Genomic DNA, 22,185 nt, shown 5'->3' on the forward strand with positions numbered 1-22,185 from the left:
TAGCTACTGCTGGAGCCATAATTGATGTTCAAAAAGGAGAGTTAGTCTTGAGACTGCATGAAGAGAGAATGGTGTTTAATGTTTTCAAAGCAATGAGTTACCCAAAGGAATCCATTGGTGAATACATGATGGTGGACACCGTGGAGAAGCTAGTTCAAGGAGTTCTGGAAGAACAATATGAAGAAGTTATAGAACTAGAGTAACAAGCATCAGGTGGAGAATTTCCATAAGAAATCATAGAAGATTCAATCATGTTGAACCAGGCAAGTACCAAGAGAGTGGAGGTACCAAAGCTAGAGTTGAAAGCTCTACCTCCAAGCTTGAAGTATGCTTACTTGGGTGACAACAACACATACCCAGTCATCATTATTCCAGCTTGAATGAGGGACAAGAAAAAGAACTTATCCATGTACTGAAGCAACACAAGGATGCCATAGGATGGACAATGATGAGCGGATAATTTATACGCTTTTTGACATTGTTTTTAGTATGTTTTTAGTAGGATCTAGTTACTTTCAGGGATGTTTTTAATAGATTTTGTGTTAAATTCACATTTCTGGACTTTACTATGAGTTTGTGTGTTTTTCTGTGATTTCAGGTATTTTCTGGCTGAAATTGAGGGACTTGAGCAAAAATCAGATTCAGAGGTTGAAAAAGGACTGCTGATGCTGTTGGATTCTGACCTCCCTGCACTCAAAGTGGATTTTCTGGAGCTACAGAACTCGAAATGGCGTGCTTCCAATTGCGTTGGAAAGTAGACATCCAGGCTTTCCTGCAATGTATAATAGTCCATACTTTGGCCAAGAATAGACGACGTAAACTGGCGTTCAACGCCAGCCTTCTGCCCAAATCTGGCGTCCAGCGCCAGAAAAGGATCCAAAACCAGAGTTGAACGCCCAAACTGGCACAGAAACTGGCGTTCAACTCCACAAATGGCCTCTGCACGTGCAACACTCAGGCTCAGCCCAAACACACACCAAGTGGGCCCAGGAAGTGGACTTATGCATCAATTACTTACTTCTGTAAACCCTAGTGACTGGTTTATTATAAATAGGACCTCTTACTATTGTAATTGTTCATCTTTGGATTACCTTATGATCCTTTGATCACGTTTTAGGGGGCTGGCCATCTCGGCCATGCCTAGACCTTCACTTATGTATTTTCAACGGTAGAGTTTCTACACTCCATAGATTAAGGTGTGGAGCTCTGCTGTTCTTCAAAGATTAATGCAAGTACTACTGTTTTCTATTCAATTCATCTTATTTCGCTTCTAAGATATCCATTCGCACCCAAGAACGTGATGAAGGTGATGATTATATGTGACGCTCATCACCATCTCCCTTATGAACGCGTGCCTGACAAACACTTCTGTTCTACATGAAATAAGCTAGAATGAATATCTCTTAGATCTCTTAACCGGAATCTTCGTGGCGTAAGCTAGAATGATGGCGGCATTCAAGAGAATCCGGAAAGTCTAAACCTTGTCTGTGGTATTCCGAGTAGGATTCAATGATTGAATGACTGTGACGAGCTTCAAACTCGCGAGTGCTGGGCGTTAGTGACAGACGCAAAAGGAGGGTGAATCCTATTCCAGCATGATCGAGAACCGACAGATGAATAGCCGTGCCGTGACAGGGTGCGTGAGCATATTATTCACTGAGAGGAGGGGATGTAGCCACTGACAACGGTGATGCCCTTGCATACAGCCAGCCATGGAAAGGAGTAAGACTGATTGGATGAAGATAGCAGGAAAGCAGAGGTTCAGAGGAACGAAAAGCATCTCCATTCCCTTATCTGAAATTCTCACTAATGAATTACATAAGTACCTCTATCCCTATTTTACTATATAATATTCGAAAACACCATTATCACTTTATATCTGCCTGACTGAGATTTACAAGGTGACCATAGCTTGCTTCATACCAACAATCTCCGTGGGATTCGACCCTTACTCACGTAAGGTATTACTTGGACGACCCAGTGCACTTGCTGGTTAGTTGTATCGAAGTTGTGACAATTATGAAATAAGATCAGAGCACCAAGCTTTGGAGCCATTACCAGGATTTGTTCGAGCCTGGAGATCACAATTTCGTCAACCAAGTTTTTGGCGCCGTTGCCGGGGATTGTTTGAGCCTGGACATCACAATTTCGTGCACCAAGTTTTTGGCGCCGTTGCCGGGGATTTAATTGTTCCTGTTTGGCGCCAAGATTCGTCTGAGATCCCAATCCCGGCAACAACACCAAGTTTTTGGCGCCGTTGCCGGGGATTGTTTGAGTTTGGACAACTGACAGTTCATCTTGTTGCTCAGATTAGGTAATTTTCTTTTCGTTTTTTTTCAAAAAATTTTTCAAAAATAATTTCTAAAATTTTCTCATCTGTTTTCGAAAAAAAAAATTTTTAAAATGTTTTCAAAAATTTTATTCAAGATTTTTAAGAATGAATTCTAGTGTTTCATGGAGCATGTAAAGCCTGGCTGGCTGTAAAGCCATGTCTAAATTTATTTGGACTGAGGCTTGCAATTTGTTATAAAGAACAATATACTCTCGTGTTAAATGCTGAAGCTTGGCTAGCCATTGGCCATGTCTAGTGTTTTGGACCGGAGCTTTCATTGAAAGCTTGGCTGGCTAGTGAGCCATGTCTAATTCCTGGACGGAAGCTTTAGACTAACATGGCAAGATTCCTGGAATTCATATTAAAAATTTTGGAATCCTTATTTTTCTTTTTCAATTAAATTTTTCGAAAAAAAAAATCCAAAAAAAATTAGAAAATCATAAAAATCAAAAATATTTTGTGTTTCTTGTTTGAGTCTTGAGTCATGTTATAAGTTTGGTGTCAATTGCATGTGCATCTTGCATTTTTTCAAAAATTCATGCATTCATAGTGTTCTTCATGATCTTCAAGTTGTTCTTGGTAAGTCTTCTTGTTTGATCTTGATGATTTTTTGTTTTGTGTCTTTTCATGTTTATCATATGCATTCTTGACTTCTTAGTGCGTAAGCATTAAAGAATTCTAAGTTTGGTGTCTTGCATGTTTTCTTTGCACTAAATTTTTTTCAAAATTGTGTCTATGATGTTCATCTTGACATTCAAAGTGTTCTTGGTGTTCATCTTGACATTCATATCATTCTTGCATGCATTCATTGTTTTGATCTAAAAATTTCATGCATTGCATAATTTTCATGTTTTCATAAAAATTTCAAAAATCAAAAAAAAAAAAATATCTTTCCCTTTTTCTCTCATCAAATTCGAAAATTTGAGTTGACTTTTTCAAATGTTTTTAAAATCAAATTGTTTCTTATGAGTCAAATCAAATTTTCAATTTGAAAATCATATCTTTTTCAAAATCTTTTTCAAAAATCAAATCTTTTTTCAAAATTCTTAGTTATTTTCGAAAATTCCAAAAATAGTTTTCAAAAATCTTTTTCTTATTTTTATACCAAATTTTCGAAAATAACATAATCAATTAATGTTTTGATTCAAAAATTTGAAGTTTGTTACTTGCTTGTTAAGAAAGATTCAAACTTTAAGTTCTAGAATCATATCTTGTGATTTCTTGTGAATCAAGTCATTAATTGTGATTTTAAAAATCAAATCTTTTTCAAAAACTAATTTCAATCATATCTTTTCAAAAATATCTTCTTATCTTTTTCAAAAATTTGATTTCAAAATATCTTCTCTAACCTCCTAACTTCTTATCTTTTCAAAATTTGTTTCAACTAACTAACTAACTTTTTGTTTGTTTCTTAACTTGTTCAAAACCACCTAACTAACTCTCTCTCTCATTTTCGAAAATATCTTCCCTCTTTTTCAAAAATTTCTTTTTAATTAACTAATTATTTTTATTTTCTATTTTTGATTTCAAAAATTTTCGAAAATTACTAACATTTTTCAAAAACCATTTTTGAAAATCACTAACTCTTTTTCAAAATAATTTTCGAAAATTATCCCTCCCCATCTAATTCTATTTATTCATTCATATCCTAACATCTCATTTCACCTCTCTTCCATCCTCACAGTTGTGTTTCTTCCATTATATTACATTCTTTATCTCCCCCTCTTCTTCTACTCACACAGGAATCCCTATACTGTGGTATAAAGGATCTCCATTATTATTATTATTTTTCTGTGCCCTCTTCTATGTCATATGAGCAGGAGCAAGGATAAGAACATTCTTGGGGAAGCAGATCCAGAACCTGAAAGGACTCTGAAGAGAAAATTAAGAGAAGCTAAATTACAACAATCCAGAGAAAACCTTTCAGAAATTTTTGAACAAGCAGAGGAGATGGCAGCCGAAAATAATAATAATGTAAGGAAGATGCTTGGTGACTTTACTGCACCTAATTCCAATTTACATGGAAGAAGCATCTCCATTCCTGCCATTGGAGCAAACAACTTTGAGCTGAAACCTCAGTTAGTTTCTCTGATGCAGCAGAACTGCAAGTTTCATGGACTTCCATCTGAAGATCCTTTTCAGTTCTTAACTGAATTCTTGCAGATATGTGATACTGTTAAGACTAATGGAGTAGATCCTGAAGTCTACAGGCTCATGCTTTTCCCTTTTGCTGTAAGAGACAGAGCTAGATTATGGTTGGATTCTCAACCCAAAGATAGCCTGAACTCTTGGGATAAGCTGGTCACGGCTTTCTTAGCCAAGTACTTTCCTCCTCAAAAGCTGAGCAAGCTTAGAGCGGATGTTCAAACCTTCAGACAGAAAGAAGGTGAATCCCTCTATGAAGCTTGGGAAAGATACAAACAGTTGACCAAAAAGTGTCCTTTTGACATGCTTTCAGAATGGACCATCCTGGATATATTCTATGATGGTTTATCTGAGTTATCAAAGATGTCATTGGATACCTCTGCAGGTGGATCCATTCACCTAAAGAAAACGCCTGCAGAAGCTCAAGAACTCATTGACATGGTTGCTAATAACCAGTTCATGTACACTTCTGAAAGGAATCCTGTGAGTAATGGGACGCCTATGAAGAAGGGAGTTATTGAGGTTGATACTCTGAATGCCATATTGGCTCAGAACAAAATATTGACTCAGCAAGTCAATATGATTTCTCAGAGTCTGCATGGAATGCAAGCTGCATCCAACAGTACTCAAGAGGCATCTTCTGAAGAAGAAGCCTATGATCCTGAGAACCCTGCAATAGCAGAGGTAAATTACTTAGGTGAACCTTATGGAAACACCTATAACTCAACATGGAGAAATCATCCAAATTTCTCATGGAAGGATCAAAAGCCTCAACAAGGCTTTAATAATGGTGGAAGAAACAGGTTTAGCAATAGCAAGCCTTTTCCATCATCAACTCAGCAACAGATAGAGAACTCTGAACAAAATGCTTCTAATTTAGCAAATCTAGTCTCTGATCTATCTAAGGCCACTGTAAGTTTCATGAATGAAACAAGGTCTTCTATTAGAAATCTGGAAGCACAAGTGGGCCAGCTGAGTAAAAGGATCACTGAAATCCCTCCTAGTACTCTCCCAAGCAATACAGAAGAGAATCCAAAAGGAGAGTGCAAGGCCATTGACATAAGCGCCATGGCCGAACCTGTGAGGAGAGGAGAGGACGTGAATCCCAAGGAGGAAGACCTCCTGGGACGTCCAGTGGTCAATAAGGAGCTTCCCTCTGAGGAACCAAAGGACTCTGGGGCCCATCTAGAGACCATAGAGATTCCATTGACCCTCCTTATACCCTTCATGAGCTCTGATGAGTATTCCTCTTCTGAAGAGAATGAGGATGTCACTGAAGAGCAAACTGCCAAGTTTCTTGGTGCAATCATGAAGCTGAATGCCAAATTGTTTGGCATTGATACTTGGGAAGTTGAACCTCCCTTGTTCGTCAATGAACTAAGTGATCTGGATCAACTGACATTGCCTCAGAAGAGACAGGATCCTGGAAAGTTCATAAAACCCTGTACCATAGGCACCATGATCTTTAAGGCTCTGTGTGACCTTGGTTCAGGAATAAACCTCATGCCCCTCTCTGTAATAGAGAAACTGGGAATCTATGGGGTGCAAGCTGCTAAAATCTCATTAGAGATGGCAGACAGCTCAAGAAGACAGGCTTATGGACAAGTAGAAGATGTATTAGTAAAGGTTGAGGGCCTTTACATACCTACTGATTTCATAGTCCTGGATACTGGAAAGGAAGAGGATGAATCCATCATCCTAGGAAGACCTTTCCTGGCCACAGCAAGAGCTGTGATTGATGTTGACAGAGGTGAAATAGTCCTTCAATGGAATGAGAACTCCCTTGTATTCAAAACTCAAGGATCTCCCTCTGCAACCATGGAGAAGAAGCTTAAAAAGCTTCTCTCCAAGCAGAGTCAACCAGAGCCCCCACAGTCAAACTCTAAGTTTGGTGTTGGGAGGCCACAACCAAACTCTAAGTTTGGTGTCGAACTCCCATATCCAAACTCTAAGTTTGGTGTTGGAAAGTCTCAACAAAGCTCTGCACATCTGTGAGGCTCCATGAGAGCCCACTGTCAAGCTATTGACATTAAAGAAGCGCTTGTTGGGAGGTAACCCAATGTTTATCTAATTCTTATTTTTATTGTTTTTCATGTTTTCTTAGGTTCATGATCATGTGGAGTCACAAAATAAATATAAAAATTGAAAATGGAATAAAAAACAGCAGAAGAAAAATCACACCCTGGAGGAGCATCTGTCTGGCGTTCAAACGCCAGAACAGAGCATAGTTCTGGCGCTGAACGCCCGGAATGGGAGCATCCTGGCGCTGAACGCCCAGAACAAGCATGGTTCTGGCGTTCAACGCCAGAAATGGCAGGAAAGGGGCGTTGAACGCCCAAAATGGGCACCAACCTGGCGCTGAACGCCCAGAGTTGTGTGCAAGGGCATTTTACATGCCTAAATTGGTGCAGGGATGTAAATGCCTTGACACCTCAGGATCTGTGGACCCCACAGGATCATCTCAGGATCTGTGGACCCACAGGATCCCCACCTACCTCATCATCTCTCTTTCCATTCATGATCATCCCTTCTTTTTTTTCCATTTACCACTCACATCCATACAACCACTACCTTCAAAATTCAACATCTCTCTCCCACCCAATCCCACCCATATGGCCGAATACACACCTCCATCCATCTCCTCCATATCCTCTTCTTCTTCTTCTATTCTTTCTTCTTTTGCTCGAGGGCGAGCAACATTCTAAGTTTGGTGTGGTAAAAGCATAGCTCTTTTGTTTTTTCCATAACCATTGATGGCACCTAAGGCCAGAGAAACCTCTAGAAAGAGGAAAGGGAAGACAAAAGCTTCCATCAAGGGTCTATAGCTCAGTGGTAGAACATTTGACTGCAAATCAAGGGATCCCTGAGATACCTCAGGGGATACATTTTCTTCCACACAATTATTGGAAGCAACTAAGGGTGGAACATCAAGAGCACTCCATCATCCTTCATGAAATCAGAGAAGATCTAAAAGCAATGAAGGAGGAGCAGCCAAGGCAAGGAAGAGACATAGAAGAGCTCAAGGACATCACTAAGGTGGAATCATTCCTTGTTCTTACTTTCTCTGTTTTTCATTTTCTATGTTATGTGCTTATCTATGTTTGTGTCTTCATTACATGATCATTAGTAGTTAGTAACTCTGTCTTAAAGTTATGAATGTCCTATGAATCCATCACCTCTCTTAAAACAAAAACTGTTTTAATTCAAAAGAACAAGAAGTACATGAGTTTTGAATTTATCCTTGAACTTAGTTTAATTGTATTGATGTGGTGATAATGCTTCTTGTTTTCTGAATATATGCTTGAACAGTGCATATGTCTTTTGAAGTTGTTGTTTAAGAATGTTAAATATGTTGGCTCTTGAAAGAATGATGACTAGGAGACATGTTATTTGATAATCTGAAAAATCATAAAAATGATTCTTGAAGCAAGAAAAAGCAGCAAAGAACAAAGCTTGCAGAAAAAAAATAGAAAAAAAATAGGCAAAAAAAAAAAATTAGAAAGAAAAAGAAAAAGCAAGCAGAAAAAGCCAAAAGCTCTTAAAACCAAGAGGCAAGAGCGAAAAGCCAATAACCCTTAAAACCAAAAGGCAAGGGCAAAAAAAAAAAGGATCCCAAGGCTTTGAGCATCAGTGGATAGGAGGGCCTAAAGGAATAAAATCCTGGTCTAAGCGGCTAAACCAAGCTGTCCCTAACCATGTGCTTGTGGCGTGTAGGTGTCAAGTGAAAACTTGAGACTGAGCGGTTAAAGTCAAGGTCCAAAGCAAAAAAAAAGAGTGTGCTTAAGAACCCTGGACACCTCTAATTGGGGACTTTAGCAAAGCTGAGTCACAATCTGAAAAGGTTCACCCAATTATGTGTCTGTGGCATTTATGTATCCGGTGGTAATACTGGAAAACAAAGTGCTTAGGGCCACGGCCAAGACTCATAAAGAAGCTGTGTTCAAGAATCATCATACTGAACTAGGAGAATCAATGACACTATCTGAACTCTGAGTTCCTATAGATGCCAATAATTCTGAACCTCAATGGATAAAGTGAGATGCCAAAACTATTCAAGAAGCAAAAAGCTATAAGTCCCGCTCATATGATTGAAGCTATGTTTCATTGATAGTTTGGAATTTATAGTATATTCTATTCTTTTTATCCTATTTTGATTTTCAGTTGCTCTGGGACAAGCAACAATTTAAGTTTGGTGTTGTGATGAGCGGATAATTTATACGCTTTTTGACATTGTTTTTAGTATGTTTTTAGTAGGATCTAGTTACTTTCAGGGATGTTTTTAATAGATTTTGTGTTAAATTCACATTTCTGGACTTTACTATGAGTTTGTGTGTTTTTCTGTGATTTCAGGTATTTTCTGGCTGAAATTGAGGGACTTGAGCAAAAATCAGATTCAGAGGTTGAAAAAGGACTGCTGATGCTGTTGGATTCTGACCTCCCTGCACTCAAAGTGGATTTTCTGGAGCTACAGAACTCGAAATGGCGCGCTTCCAATTGCGTTGGAAAGTAGACATCTAGGGATTTCCAGCAATGTATAATAGTCCATACTTTGGCCACGAATAGACGACGTAAACTGGCGTTCAACGCCAGCCTTCTGCCCAAATCTGGCACAGAAACTGGCGTTCAACTCCACAAATGGCCTCTGCACGTGCAACACTCAGGCTCAGCCCAAACACACACCAAGTGGGCCCAGGAAGTGGACTTATGCATCAATTACTTACTTCTGTAAACCCTAGTGACTAGTTTATTATAAATAGGACCTCTTACTATTGTAATTGTTCATCTTTGGATTACCTTATGATCCTTTGATCACGTTTTAGGGGGCTGGCCATCTCGGCCATGCCTGGACCTTCACTTATGTATTTTCAACGGTAGAGTTTCTACACTCCATAGATTAAGGTGTGGAGCTCTGCTGTTCTTCAAAGATTAATGCAAGTACTACTGTTTTCTATTCAATTCATCTTATTTCGCTTCTAAGATATCCATTCGCACCCAAGAACGTGATGAAGGTGATGATTATGTGTGACGCTCATCACCATCTCCCTTATGAACGCGTGCCTGACAAACACTTCTGTTCTACATGAAATAAGCTAGAATGAATATCTCTTAGATCTCTTAACCGGAATCTTCGTGGCGTAAGCTAGAATGATGGTGGCATTCAAGAGAATCCAGAAAGTCTAAACCTTGTCTGTGGTATTCCGAGTAGGATTCAATGATTGAATGACTGTGACGAGCTTCAAACTCGCGAGTGCTGGGCGTTAGTGACAGACGCAAAAGGAGGGTGAATCCTATTCCAGCATGATCGAGAACCGACAGATGAATAGCCGTGCCGTGACAGGGTGCGTGAGCATATTATTCACTGAGAGGAGGGGATGTAGCCACTGACAACGGTGATGCCCTTGCATACAGCCAGCCATGGAAAGGAGTAAGACTGATTAGATGAAGATAGCAGGAAAGCAGAGGTTCAGAGGAACGAAAAGCATCTCCATTCCCTTATCTGAAATTCTCACTAATGAATTACATAAGTACCTCTATCCCTATTTTACTATATAATATTCGAAAACACCATTATCACTTTATATCTGCCTGACTGAGATTTACAAGGTGACCATAGCTTGCTTCATACCAACAATCTCCGTGGGATTCGACCCTTACTCACGTAAGGTATTACTTGGACGACCCAGTGCACTTGCTGGTTAGTTGTATCGAAGTTGTGACAATTATGAAATAAGATCAGAGCACCAAGCTTTGGAGCCATTACCAGGATTTGTTCGAGCCTGGAGATCACAATTTCGTCAACCAGACACTTACTGATCTAAAGGGGATTTGTCCTTCAATGTGTATGTATAAAATCCTACTTGAGGAAAATGCCAAGCCCTCAAGACAGCAACAAAGAAGGCTAAACCCAACAATGAATGAAGTAGTCCAAAAAGAAGTGTTGAAGTTTTGGCAAGCAGGGGTGATCTACCCAATTTCAGATAGCCCTTGGGTAAGCCCAGTGCAAGTAGTCCCTAAGAAGAGAGGGATCACTGTTGTACCAAATGAGAAGAATGAATTGATACCAACAAGAACAGTGACTGGCTGATGCATCAGCATAGATTATAGGAAGCTTAATGAAGCCACCAGAAAGGACCACTTCCCCTTACTTTTCATAGACCAGATGCTAGAAAGACTTGCGGGACATGAATATTATTGCTTCTTGGATGGATATTCTGGCTACAACCAAATAGTTGTAGACCCCAAAGACAAAGAGAAGACCTCCTTTACTTGTCCTTATGGTGTCTTTGCTTATAGAGAATAACCTTTGGATTGTGCAGTGCACCTGCAACATTCCAAAGGTGCATGCTTGATGAGTAATTTTGGTGGAAAAATGAATTTCTCCCAAAATACAAATCTAACCGACAAGTGCACCGGGTCGCATCAAGTAATAAAAACTCACGGGAGTGAGGTCGATCCCACAGGGATTGATGGATCAAGCAATTTTAGTGGGTGATTAGTTTAGTCAAGCTGACATTTAGTGAATTGTGTGAAATTGTAGCCAACAGAAAGTAAATGACAATGAATTTAAAGTTGCAGAATGTAAATTGGCAAGTAACTTAAAGAACAAGAAATGTAAATTGCAAGAATCTTAAATGACAAGAAATATAAATTGCATTTAATGTAAAGGGAATTGGGAATTGGATTTGCAGAAATTAAACAAGGAAAAGTTAAATTTCAACAGGCAGAGAAGTAAAAGATGGATTTGATTGATTCGGAACCAAAACAGAAATGTAAATAAACATGAAAAGCAATAAACAGAGAATGTAAAATTGGAATTAAGATCTCAAGACCCAAGAGACTAGATAACCAAGTCTAGATCTCAATGCCTTCCTAGATCCAACAAGAACAATTGCAAAGGAAATGTAAATTGCAGAGAAAGTAGATGAAGAGCAATTAACAGAAAATTCGATTCAATTAAGCAGTAAAGAAAGCAGAGAGAAATCTCAGAGGGAGAATGAAACAGAACACCTTCAATTCTCCACCCAAGACTCAAAAACAAAGAAAAAAAAATTAAAGAGAGCTCTCAAATCCTCGTGCTCCCTAGTGGAGCCAGCCTCCCCACAAATATGAAAATGATGCCTTATATAGGCTTTACAAAATGGAAATGAAAATGAAATTACAATTAAATGAAATTCCTATTTTATCTATCTCTTGTGCCTTTGAGTGATGATAATGGGCCCTTGCTCTTGATGGAATTGGGTTGATAGAGGCCTTGGTTGATTGCTCTTGGAGTTTGGAGAGGAACTGAAGTGAACCGGGTTTAAAATCATGAAAGCTTGAGTAAAAGTTGGAGCAAAAGTTAGGGTCTAACTTTTGGTCCAACTTTTCATATCAGCCCCCATATTTTGCTGATACTCACGTTGGTGCAAAAGTTAGGGGTCTAACTTTTGCTCCAACGTTGGCCTCCCTTATGCATGTTCATGGCGCCAACTTTGTCCTCTTGTCATGTTGCCAATTTTATGCCCAATATAGACTATCATATATGGTTGGAAAGCTCTGAATGTCAGCTTTCTAACCCACTTGGAATCACGTCAATTGGACATCTACAACTCAAGTTATGATCATTTGAAGAGGGCATGGTCGCTGGCTTTGGTGTGCAGCGTTTGAGGTAAAGTTTGCCTCAAACGTTGGCGAAAACGCCAGTTCTGGAGGCTCAAACGTATTGTCCACCCCATACTATTAAACATTGTTGGAAAGCCCTGAATGTCTACTTTCCAATGCCTTTGGAATCACATCAATTGGAGCTCTACAGCTCGAGTTATACTCCGTTGAAGGTGTAGAGGTCAGTTGGCCTCACTGCAGGTTGCCACCATGTTCGTTTATGCACATTGCGGGGCAGTTTTCTCCCTCAATTTAGTGTCCACCATGCAGTGCCATATATGCTTGGAAAGCTCTTGATTCCTACTTTCCAATGCTTTTTGAATCACCTCATTTGGAGCTCTGTAGCTCAAGTTATTCTTGTTGGAAGTATACCCCTTGCATGCCTTGTGGCGCCAACGTTAGCCAAAAAGTTAGAGGCTAACGTTGGCGCAAACTTTTGCTCCCCTGGGTGTGTTGTTCATGCGCCAACGTTAACCCAAAAGTTAGAGGCTAACGTTGGCGCAAACTTTTGGTGCCCAGGGAGTAACTTTCATGTGCCAACGTTAGCCCAAAAGTTAGGGGCTAACGTTGGGGCTAACTTTTCACCCAAAAGTTTGTGCAAAAGTTTGAGGCTAACTTTTGGTCCAGCTTTTTGCTTCCTGGTTCATTTTCACTTATTCCATTGTCCTCTCTTTACTCCTAGCCATTCCTTCTTGCTTCAACCTTTCTTCAAGCTTTCTTCACCTATCATTAATCAACCAAACACATCAAAGCTATGCTCAAAATCATGAGATATTCATTCTTTCATAATATGTGACAATTATAGCATAAAACCTCATAAAATAGCATGAATTCATACATGGTTGATTAAATCAAAGGAAACATGAAAATCTACCCAATTGGCTTGCTTATGGATCAAGAAAGTGCATAAAACCTATTGAAAACAAATGAAAAAGCATAGAAAAACATGACATGGTGACATGTCATCAATGCTCTCCATATTTTCTGACATGATTGAAAGATTTATTAAAGTGTTTATGGATGACTTTTCTATATTTGGTGATTCATACTCTAAGTGCTTGCACCAACTTGCCTTGGTGCTAAAGAGATGCCAAGAAACCAACCTAGTTTTGAACTGAGAAAAGTGTCACTTTATGGTCACAGAAGGGGTGGTTCTTGGTCACAAAATCTCTAAGAAAGGCATAGAGGTGGACAAGGCCAAGGTAGAAGTGATTAAAAAATTGCCCCCACCTTGCAATGTCAAAGCAATTAGAAGTTTCATAGGACATGCTGGGTTTTATAGAAGGTTTATTAGAGATTTTTCAAAGATTGCCAAACCTCTAAGTAACTTGTTTGTCCCTAATGTACCTTTTATATTTGATAGAGAATGCATGCTAGCCTTTAATGAGCTTAAAAACAGACTTTCCTCTGCACCTATTGTAGCACCACCTAGCTGGGATTTACCTTTTGAATTGATGTGTGATGCATCAGACTTTGCTGTTGGTGCTGTTTTAGGACAGAAAAGGGATAAGCCGGTACATGTTATTTATTATGCTAGCAAAGTTCTTAATGAGAATCAAAGGAACTACACCACTACAGAGAAGGAACTTATTGCCATAGTTTTTACATTTGATAAGTTTAGATCATATCTTATTGGTTTTAAAGTCACTGTGTTTACTGACCATGCAGCTCTCAAATATTTGCTTACCAAAAAAGAGTCCACGTCTAGATTGATAAGGTGGATCTTGCTACTCTAAGAGTTCAATATTGAAATTAAGGATAGAAGTAGAGCACAGAACAAGGTGGCTGATGATTTGAGCGAGTTCTTGTGTTGGTATAGAATTTCCTCAAATGAATGAATTCTCGTTGCAAGTATAGTTCTACACCAACAAAGAATCTTCCCAATCAAAAATTTTGGTTGTCACAAAGAGCAAACCCCAAATAAGAATTAACCGGTGTATTTGGACTCCGGGTCGCCTCACAAGGAATTGCAATGAAGTGTATAATTATTGGCTATGAAGGATGTATGGAGAGGTTTTGATTGATAAGAGGGCAAGAAATTAAATGTGCAAGAAAAGTAAATCAAGTAAGCAATTAAAGAAGACAAGTAAATAAGAGAAAGCAAGTAATAAAGAGAGACATTCGTGGCAAGAATTGAGATCATAGGCTTTCTATCCTAGTCATACAATGATTAATTCATCTTATCTAGTTAACTCCAACAAATGGAAGAAGATATCATGTCATCTTCACGTAGGGAGAATGTCAAACAAGACTAATCAATCATATCATAATAATAAACAAGAATTTATCTCATTACGTCATCCCCGAAGATTGGAAGAAGGTATAAGTTATCTTCCATGAGAGAAAGTCAAACAAGACTAGTTAATCTCAATCTAAATGTACTAATCAACTCACTAATAGAATTAGCAAAAGATTAGAGTCAAAGGAAATCAAATTAACTAACAACTCTAGATCACCAACATTAGTTGGGTATTCATGACTCAAGATTGCCTAATTACTCTTTTCAAGCCAAGAATGCTGAAATCCTACTCTAAAGCCCAACCAAGCATTCTGTCAAACACTTGGTGGGTACAAATGGAAAGCATGGTAAATAAACAAGAAATAGTAAAATCTACCAACTACAATTTGCAAAGAAAGTAAGATCTCCACTCAAATCAACACTGAAAGAACATCGAACATTAAATAGCGTTAGAAGTAAATCAAATCCAACAAGAGCATCCATGAACATAAAAGAGAAATTAACATGAAAACTAAGAGAATCAAGTAGTAGGAACAAAAAATTATCAAAAAAACAAGATGAAAACATGTAATTGAACTTAGATCTAGAAGAATTAACCTAACCTAATTCTAGAGAAAAGAGGGAGTTTCTCTCTCTAGAAACTAACCTACATGATGCTAATCCTACAACTAATTTCTCCCCCTTTGCTTGGACTTCAATTCTGCATAAAATACACTCAGAAACAAGTTGGATTTGGGCCTGGGCAGCTCAGAAATCGCCGCAAGTGTTTTGCCTTTAAGTGGGCCACGTGAGAGTATCGGCGCGTGCACGCCATGTGCGCTTGCACGTCGATTTGGCTATTCCTTCATCCGCGCGGATGCGTCATGTATGCGTGCGCGTCTTTATGTGAAACCACTTCTGCGCGTGCGCGCCCATTAATGCATTCCCAATCTTTGTTTCTTCATGCATTCTCCACTTTGCATGCTTTTCTCCTCATCTCTTCCATCCAATACTTGCCTTATGAACCTGAAATCACTCAACAAACATATCAAGGCATCGAATGGAATTTAAGTGAATCAAAATCACCAATTTAAGGACCTAAAAAGCATGTTTCTACACTTAAGCACAATTCAAGGGAGAATTAAAAAACCATGCTATTTCATTGAATAAATATTAGAAAAGGTGAATAAATCCCCTAAAATAAGCACAAGATAAACCATGAATTTGGAGTTTATCAGCTGACCACTTATCAAGGATCCCATAAGAAGAAGATGAAGCACACCAACTTGCAGTGAATGAGAGCTTCCGTGATGAGCAGCTGATGATGGTCCAAGAAGCTCCCTGGTTTGCAGATATAGCCAATTTTAAGGCTATTGGAGAGTTACCAACCAACATCAACAAGTACATAAGGAGAAAGCTACTCAATGATTCTAAACACTACATTTGGGATGAACCTTACTTGTTCAAAAGGTATGCTGATGGGATCTTAAGAAGGTGTATTTCCCATGAGGAAGGATAAGAAGTTCTCTGGCAATGCCATGGATCTACATATAGAGGACATTTTAGTGGAGAAAGAACTGCAGCCAAGGTGCTGCAGTGTGGGTTCCTTTGGCCAACAATATTCAAGGATGCAAAGGAATTGGTGACAAGATGCAATGAGTGTCAAAGAGCAGGAAACCTACCCAAGAAAAATGAGATGCCACAGAGGTTCATCATGGAGTTGGAGTTGTTTGATGTATGGGGGATTGATTTCATGGGACCATTCCCATCCTCGTACTCAAACAACTATATATTGGTGGTTGTGGATTATGTGTCAAAGTGGGTGGAGGCCATAGCTATATCAACAAATGACAACAAAGTGGTGATTGATTTTTTGAGGAAGAATATATTCACCAGATATGGGGTTCCAAGAGCTCTTATAAGTGATGGGGGGACTCACTTTTGCAACAAGCAACTTGAGACAATCCTCCTTAAATATGGTGTCAAGCACAAAGTGGCAACTCTATATCATCCACAAACCAATGGTCAAGTTGAAATTTCAAATAGAGAGCTCAAGAGAATCCTTGAGAAGACTGTTGGAAACTCAAGAAAAGATTGGTCCAAGAAGCTGGATGATGCGCTATTGGCCTATAGGACAGCTTTCAAGACACCTATTGGCATGTCTCCATACCAATTGGTGTTTGAAAAAGCTTTTCATCTACTAGTAGAGCTTGAACATAGAGTATTTTGGGCTCTAAAAATGTTGAACTTTGATAACCAAGCTGCTGGGGAAAAAAGATTACTACAACCCAATGAGCTGGAAGAATTCAGGAATCAAGCTTATGAAAATGCCAAGATTTACAAGAAAAACACAAAAAAATGGTATGATCAAAATCTAGCAAGAAGAGAGTTTGTAGAAGGTCAAAAATTGCTGCTGTACAATTCAAAGCTCAAGTTCTTCCCAGGGAAGCTAAAGTCAAGATGGTCTGGACCCTTCACAATCCTCAAGGTGTCTCCCTATGGTCATGTAGAGCTTATGGAGGAAAAGACACAGAGAACTTTCACTATCAATGGCCACAGGCTCAAGCACTACTTGGGGAACTCATTGGATGAGCAGAGAGTGAACTATAACCTCAACTGAGGAGGAAGGAACGTCAAGCTAGTAACGTTAAAGAAGCACTAGTTGGGAGGCACCCCAACACTCATATCCTTTCATTTTTTTTCTGTTTTCTAAAAGTAGTGAACTTAGGTAGTTTAAATTTTAGCCTCTAGGTTAGTTAATTAGTTGATAGTTCCTTGGTTTATTTTCAGTTTATTGGAAGTGCAAGGTTGAATAATACACTAATTGAGGTTGATTGAATGGGCTGAGAAACTAGCTAAACAGCTAAGTTTGGTGTGGCCATTAACCCACTAAATTTAGGCTTACAACTAATTGGTTGAAATAACTTTGAAAGTAAGCCCAAAAATTAAATTTGGTGTGGCCACCACCATAGGAAATTGGTACGTGGAATCATGATTACACTTTAATTATGTAAAATTCATTGTTCTTTCTTTCCCTGGAACTGGCGCCAAAAACATGATGCCAAGACCATGGTTCACAACTCCGTGTAACTAACCAGCAAGTGCACTGGGTCGTCCAAGTAATACCTTACGTGAGTAAGGGTCGAATCCCACGGAGATTGTTGGTATGAAGCAAGCTATGGTCACCTTACAAATCTCAGTTAGGCAGATATAAATTGATAATGGTGTTTTCGAATTTAATATAATAAAATAAGGATAGAAATACTTATGTAATTCATTGGTAGGAATTTCAGATAAGCGAATGGAGATGCTTTCGTTCCTCTGAACCTCTGCTTTCCTTCTATCTTCATCCAGTCAGTCTTACTCCTTTCCATGGCTGGCTTTATGTGATACATCACCACTGTCAATGGCTACTTTCGATCATCTCTCGGGAAAATGATCCAATGCCCTGTCACGGCACGGCTAATCGTCTGGAGGCATCACCCTTGTCAATGGCTTCATCTTATCCTCTCAGTGAAAATGGTCAACGCACCCTGTCACGGCACGGCTATTCATCTGTCGGTTCTCGATCATGCTAGAATAGGATTTACTATCCTTTTGCGTCTGTCACTAACACCCCGCAATCGCGAGTTTGGAGCTCGTCACAGTCATTCATTCATTGAATCCTACTCGGAATACCACAGACAAGGTTTAGACTTTCTGGATTCTCTTGAATGCCGCCATCATTCTAGCTTACGCCACGAAGATTCTGGTTAAGAGATCTAAGAGATACTCATTCAGTCGAAGGTAGAACGGAAGTGGTTGTCAGGCACGCGTTCATAGGGAATGATGATGATTGTCACGTTCATCACATTCAGATTGAAGTACGAATGAATATCTTAGAAGCAAAACAAGATGAATTGAATAGAAAACAGTAGTACTTTGCATTAATCTTTGAGGAACAGCAGAGCTCCACACCTTAATCTATGGAGTGTAGAAACTCTACCGTTAAAAATACATAAGTGAAAGGTCCAGGCATGGCCGAGATGGCCAGCCCCCAAAACGTGATCAATAGATCAAAAGATAATCCAAAGATCCAGGATGGTCAAAAAGACTAGTAAAATGTCCTATTTATAATAAACTAGCTACTAGGGTTTACATGAGTAAGTAATTGATGCATAAATCCACTTCCGGGGCCCACTTGGTGTGTGCTTGGGCTGAGCTTGAGTGTTGCACGTGTAGAGGTCCTTCTTGGAGTTGAACGCCAGCTTTTGTGCCAGTTTGAGTGCAGGAAGGTCAGAATCCAACAGCATCTGCAGTCCTTCTTCAACATCTGAATCTGATTTCTGCTCAAGTCCCTCAATTTCAGCCAGAAAATACCTGAAATCATAGAAAAACACACAAACTCATAGTAAAGTCCAGAAATGTGAATTTAACATAAAAACTAATGAAAACATCCCTAAAAGTAACTAGATCCTACTAAAAACATACTAAAAACAATGTCAAAAAGCGTATAAATTATCCGCTCATCACAACACCAAACTTAAATTGTTGCTTGTCCCCAAGCAACTGAAAATCAAATAGGATAAAAAGAAGAGAATATACTATAAATTCCAAACTATCAATGAAACATAGCTTCAATCATATGAGCGGGACTTATAGCTTTTTGCCTCTTGAATAGTTTTGGCATCTCACTTTATCCATTGAAGTTCAGAATGATTGGCATCTATAGGAACTCAGGGTTCAGATAGTGTTATTGATTCTCCTAGTTCAGTATGATGATTCTTGAACACAGCTTCTTTATGAGTCTTGGCCGTGGCCCTAAGCACTTTGTTTTCCAGTATTACCACCGGATACATAAATGCCACAGACTCATAATTGGGTGAACCTTTTCAGATTGTGACTCAGCTTTGCTAAAGTCCCCAATTAGAGGTGTCCAAGGTTCTTAAGCACACTCTTTTTTTTGCTTTGGACCTTGACTTTAACCGCTCAGTCTCAAGTTTTCACTTGACACCTTCACGCCACAAGCACATGGTTAGGGACAGCTTGGTTTAGCCGCTTAGACCAGGATTTTATTCCTTTTAGGCCCTCCTATCCACTGATGCTCAAAGCCTTGGGATCCTTTTTATTGCCCTTGCCTTTTGGTTTTAAGGGTTATTGGCTTTTTGCTCTTGCCTCTTGGTTTTAAGAGCTTTTGGCTTTTTCTGCTTGCTTTTTCTGCTTGCTTTTCTTTCTATTATTTTTTTTTCGCCTATATTTTTTTTTTCTGCAAGTTTTGTTCTTTGCTGCTTTTTCTTGCTTCAAGAATCATTTTTATGATTTTTCAGATTATCAAATAACATGTCTCCTAGTCATCATTCTTTCAAGAGCCAACATATTTAACATTCTTAAACAACAACTTCAAAAGACATATGCACTGTTCAAGCATACATTCAGAAAACAAGAAGCATTGTCACCACATCAATATAATTAAGCTAAGTTCAAGGATAAATTCGAAACTCTTGTACTTCTTGTTCTTTTGAATTAAAACATTTTTCATTTAAGAGAGGTGATGGATTCATAGGACATTCATAACTTTAAGACAAAGTTACTAACTACTGATGATCATGTAATGAAGACACAAACACAGATAAGCACATGACATAGAAAACGAAAAAACAGAAGAAATAAGAACAAGGAATGAATCCACCTTAGTAATGGTGGCATTTCCTTCTTGAGGAACCAATGATGTCCTTGAGCTCTTCTATGTCTCTTCCTTGCCTTTGTTGCTCCTCCCTTATTGCTTTTTGATCTTCTCTTATTTGATGAAGCATGATGGAGTGCTCTTGATGTTCCACCCTTAGTTGTCCCATATTGGAACTTAATTCTCCTAGGGAGGTGTTGATTTGTTCCCAATAGTTTTATGGAGGAAAGTGCATTTGAGGCATCTCTGGGATCTCATGGTGATGAGCTTCATACGCCTCTTGAGCTCCATGAATGGGCTCTCTTGCTTGCTCCATCTTCTTCTTAGTGATGGGCTTGTCCTCCTTAATGAGGATATCTTCCTCTATGTCAATCCCAGCCGAATTGCATAGGTGGCAGATGAGGTGAGGAAAGGCTAACCTTGCCATAGTAGAGGACTTGTCAGCCACCTTGTAGAGTTCTTGAGGTATAATCTCATGAACTTCCACCTCTTCTCCAATCACGATGCTATGGATCATGATGGCCCGGTCTATAGTAACTTCAGACCGGTTGCTAGTGGGAATGATTGAGCACTGAATGAACTCCAACCATCCTCTAGCCACAGGCTTGAGGTCCAATCTTCTTAGTTGAACCGGCTTGCCTTTGGAGTCAATCTTCCATTGAGCTCCTTCTACACATATGTCCATAAGGACTTGGTCCAACCTTTGATTAAAGTTGACCCTTCTAGTGTAGGGACGTTCATCTCCTTGCATCATGGGCAAGTTAAACGCCAACCTCACATTCTCCGGACTAAAATCTAAGTATTTCCCCCGAACCATTGTAACATAGTTCTTTGGATCCGGGTTCTTACTTTGATCATGGTTCTTGGTGATCCATGCATTAGCATAGAACTCTTGAACCATTAGGATGCCGACTTGTTGGATGGGATTTGTTAGAACTTCCCAACCTCTTCTTTGAATTTCATGTCGGATCTCCGGATACTCATTTCTTTTGAGTTTGAAAGGGACCTCAGGGATCACCTTCTTCTTGGCCACAACATCATAGAAGTGGTCTTGATGGGCTTTGGAGATGAACCTTTCCATCTCCCATGACTCGGATGTGGAAGCTTTTATCTTCCCTTTCCCCTTTCTAGAGGATTCTCCGATCTTAGGTGCCATCAATGGTAATGGAAAAATAAAAAGCTTATGCTTTTACCACACCAAACTTAGAATTTTGCTCGTCCTCGAGCAATAGAAGAAAGAATAGATGAAGAGAAGAAGAAATGGAGGAGAGGGAGAGTGGGAAGTGTTTCGGCCAAGAAGGGTGTAGAGGGGTGTGTTGTGTGAATTTGATGAAGAATGGAGGGCTTTATATAGGGAAGGGAGGGGGGGAAAGGTTTCGGCCATGTGGGTGGGTTTAGGTGGGAAATTGGTTTTGAATTTTGAAGGTAGGTGGAGTTTATGAGGTAGGTTTATGGGGAAGAGTGGATGGATGTGAGTGGTGAAGAGGTGATGGGGAAGAGAGATTGAGGTGATTGGTGAAGGGTTTTTGGGGAAGAGTGTTTATAGGGTTGTGTGAAAGAGAGTGGTGAGAAGAAGTGAGTGGAGGTAGGTGGGGATCCTGTGGGGTCCACAGATCCTGTGGTGTTCAAGGATTTACATCCCTGCACCCATTAGGCATGTAAAAATGCCTTTGCACACAACTCTGGGTGTTCAGTGCCAGGTTGGTGGCCATTTTGGGCGTTCAATGCCCATTTGTGTGCCATTTCTGGCGTTGAACGCCAGAACCATGCCTGTTCTGGCGTTCAGCGCCCAGAAGCTGCCCATTTTGGGCGTTCAGCGCCAGAACCATGCTCTGTTCTGGCGCTGAACGCCAGACAGATGCTCCTCCAGGGTGTGATTTTTCTTCTGCTGTTTTTGATTCTGTTTTCAATTTTTCTATTTATTTTGTGACTCCACATGATCGTGAACCTATAAATACATGAAAAACAATGAAAATAAAAATTAGATAAACATTGGGTTGCCTCCCAACAAGCGCTTCTTTAATGTCAATAGCTTGACAGTGGGCTCTTCATGGAGCCTTACAGATGTTCAGAGCATTGTTGAAACTCTCCAACACCAAACTTAGAGTTTGGATATGGGAGTTCAACACCAAACTTAGAGTTTGGTTGTGGCCTCCCAACACCAAACTTAGAGTTTGACTGTGGGGG

The 22,185-nt window shown here is 39.5% G+C and overlaps 1 protein-coding gene and 1 non-coding gene across 2 annotated transcripts; one reads left to right on the forward strand and one right to left on the reverse strand.

Moving 5' to 3' along the window:
• Positions 1 to 4,678: 4,678 nt before the first annotated feature.
• On the reverse strand, positions 4,679 to 4,786 carry LOC112752923 (small nucleolar RNA R71). Its single transcript, XR_003177332.1, has one exon. It is a non-coding gene; the product is annotated as a small nucleolar RNA R71 (small nucleolar RNA).
• An 11,789-nt stretch (positions 4,787 to 16,575) lies between these two features.
• Positions 16,576 to 16,956, forward strand: LOC112748510 (uncharacterized). The gene has a single exon (XM_025796744.1). It carries the CDS (start codon positions 16,576 to 16,578, stop codon positions 16,954 to 16,956), a length of 381 nt encoding a protein of 126 aa, XP_025652529.1.
• The last annotated feature ends 5,229 nt before the right edge of the window (positions 16,957 to 22,185 follow it).

The sequence above is a fragment of the Arachis hypogaea genome, chromosome 15 (assembly GCF_003086295.3).
Source record: "Arachis hypogaea cultivar Tifrunner chromosome 15, arahy.Tifrunner.gnm2.J5K5, whole genome shotgun sequence".
In the NCBI taxonomy this organism is placed as follows: Eukaryota; Viridiplantae; Streptophyta; class Magnoliopsida; order Fabales; family Fabaceae; genus Arachis; species Arachis hypogaea.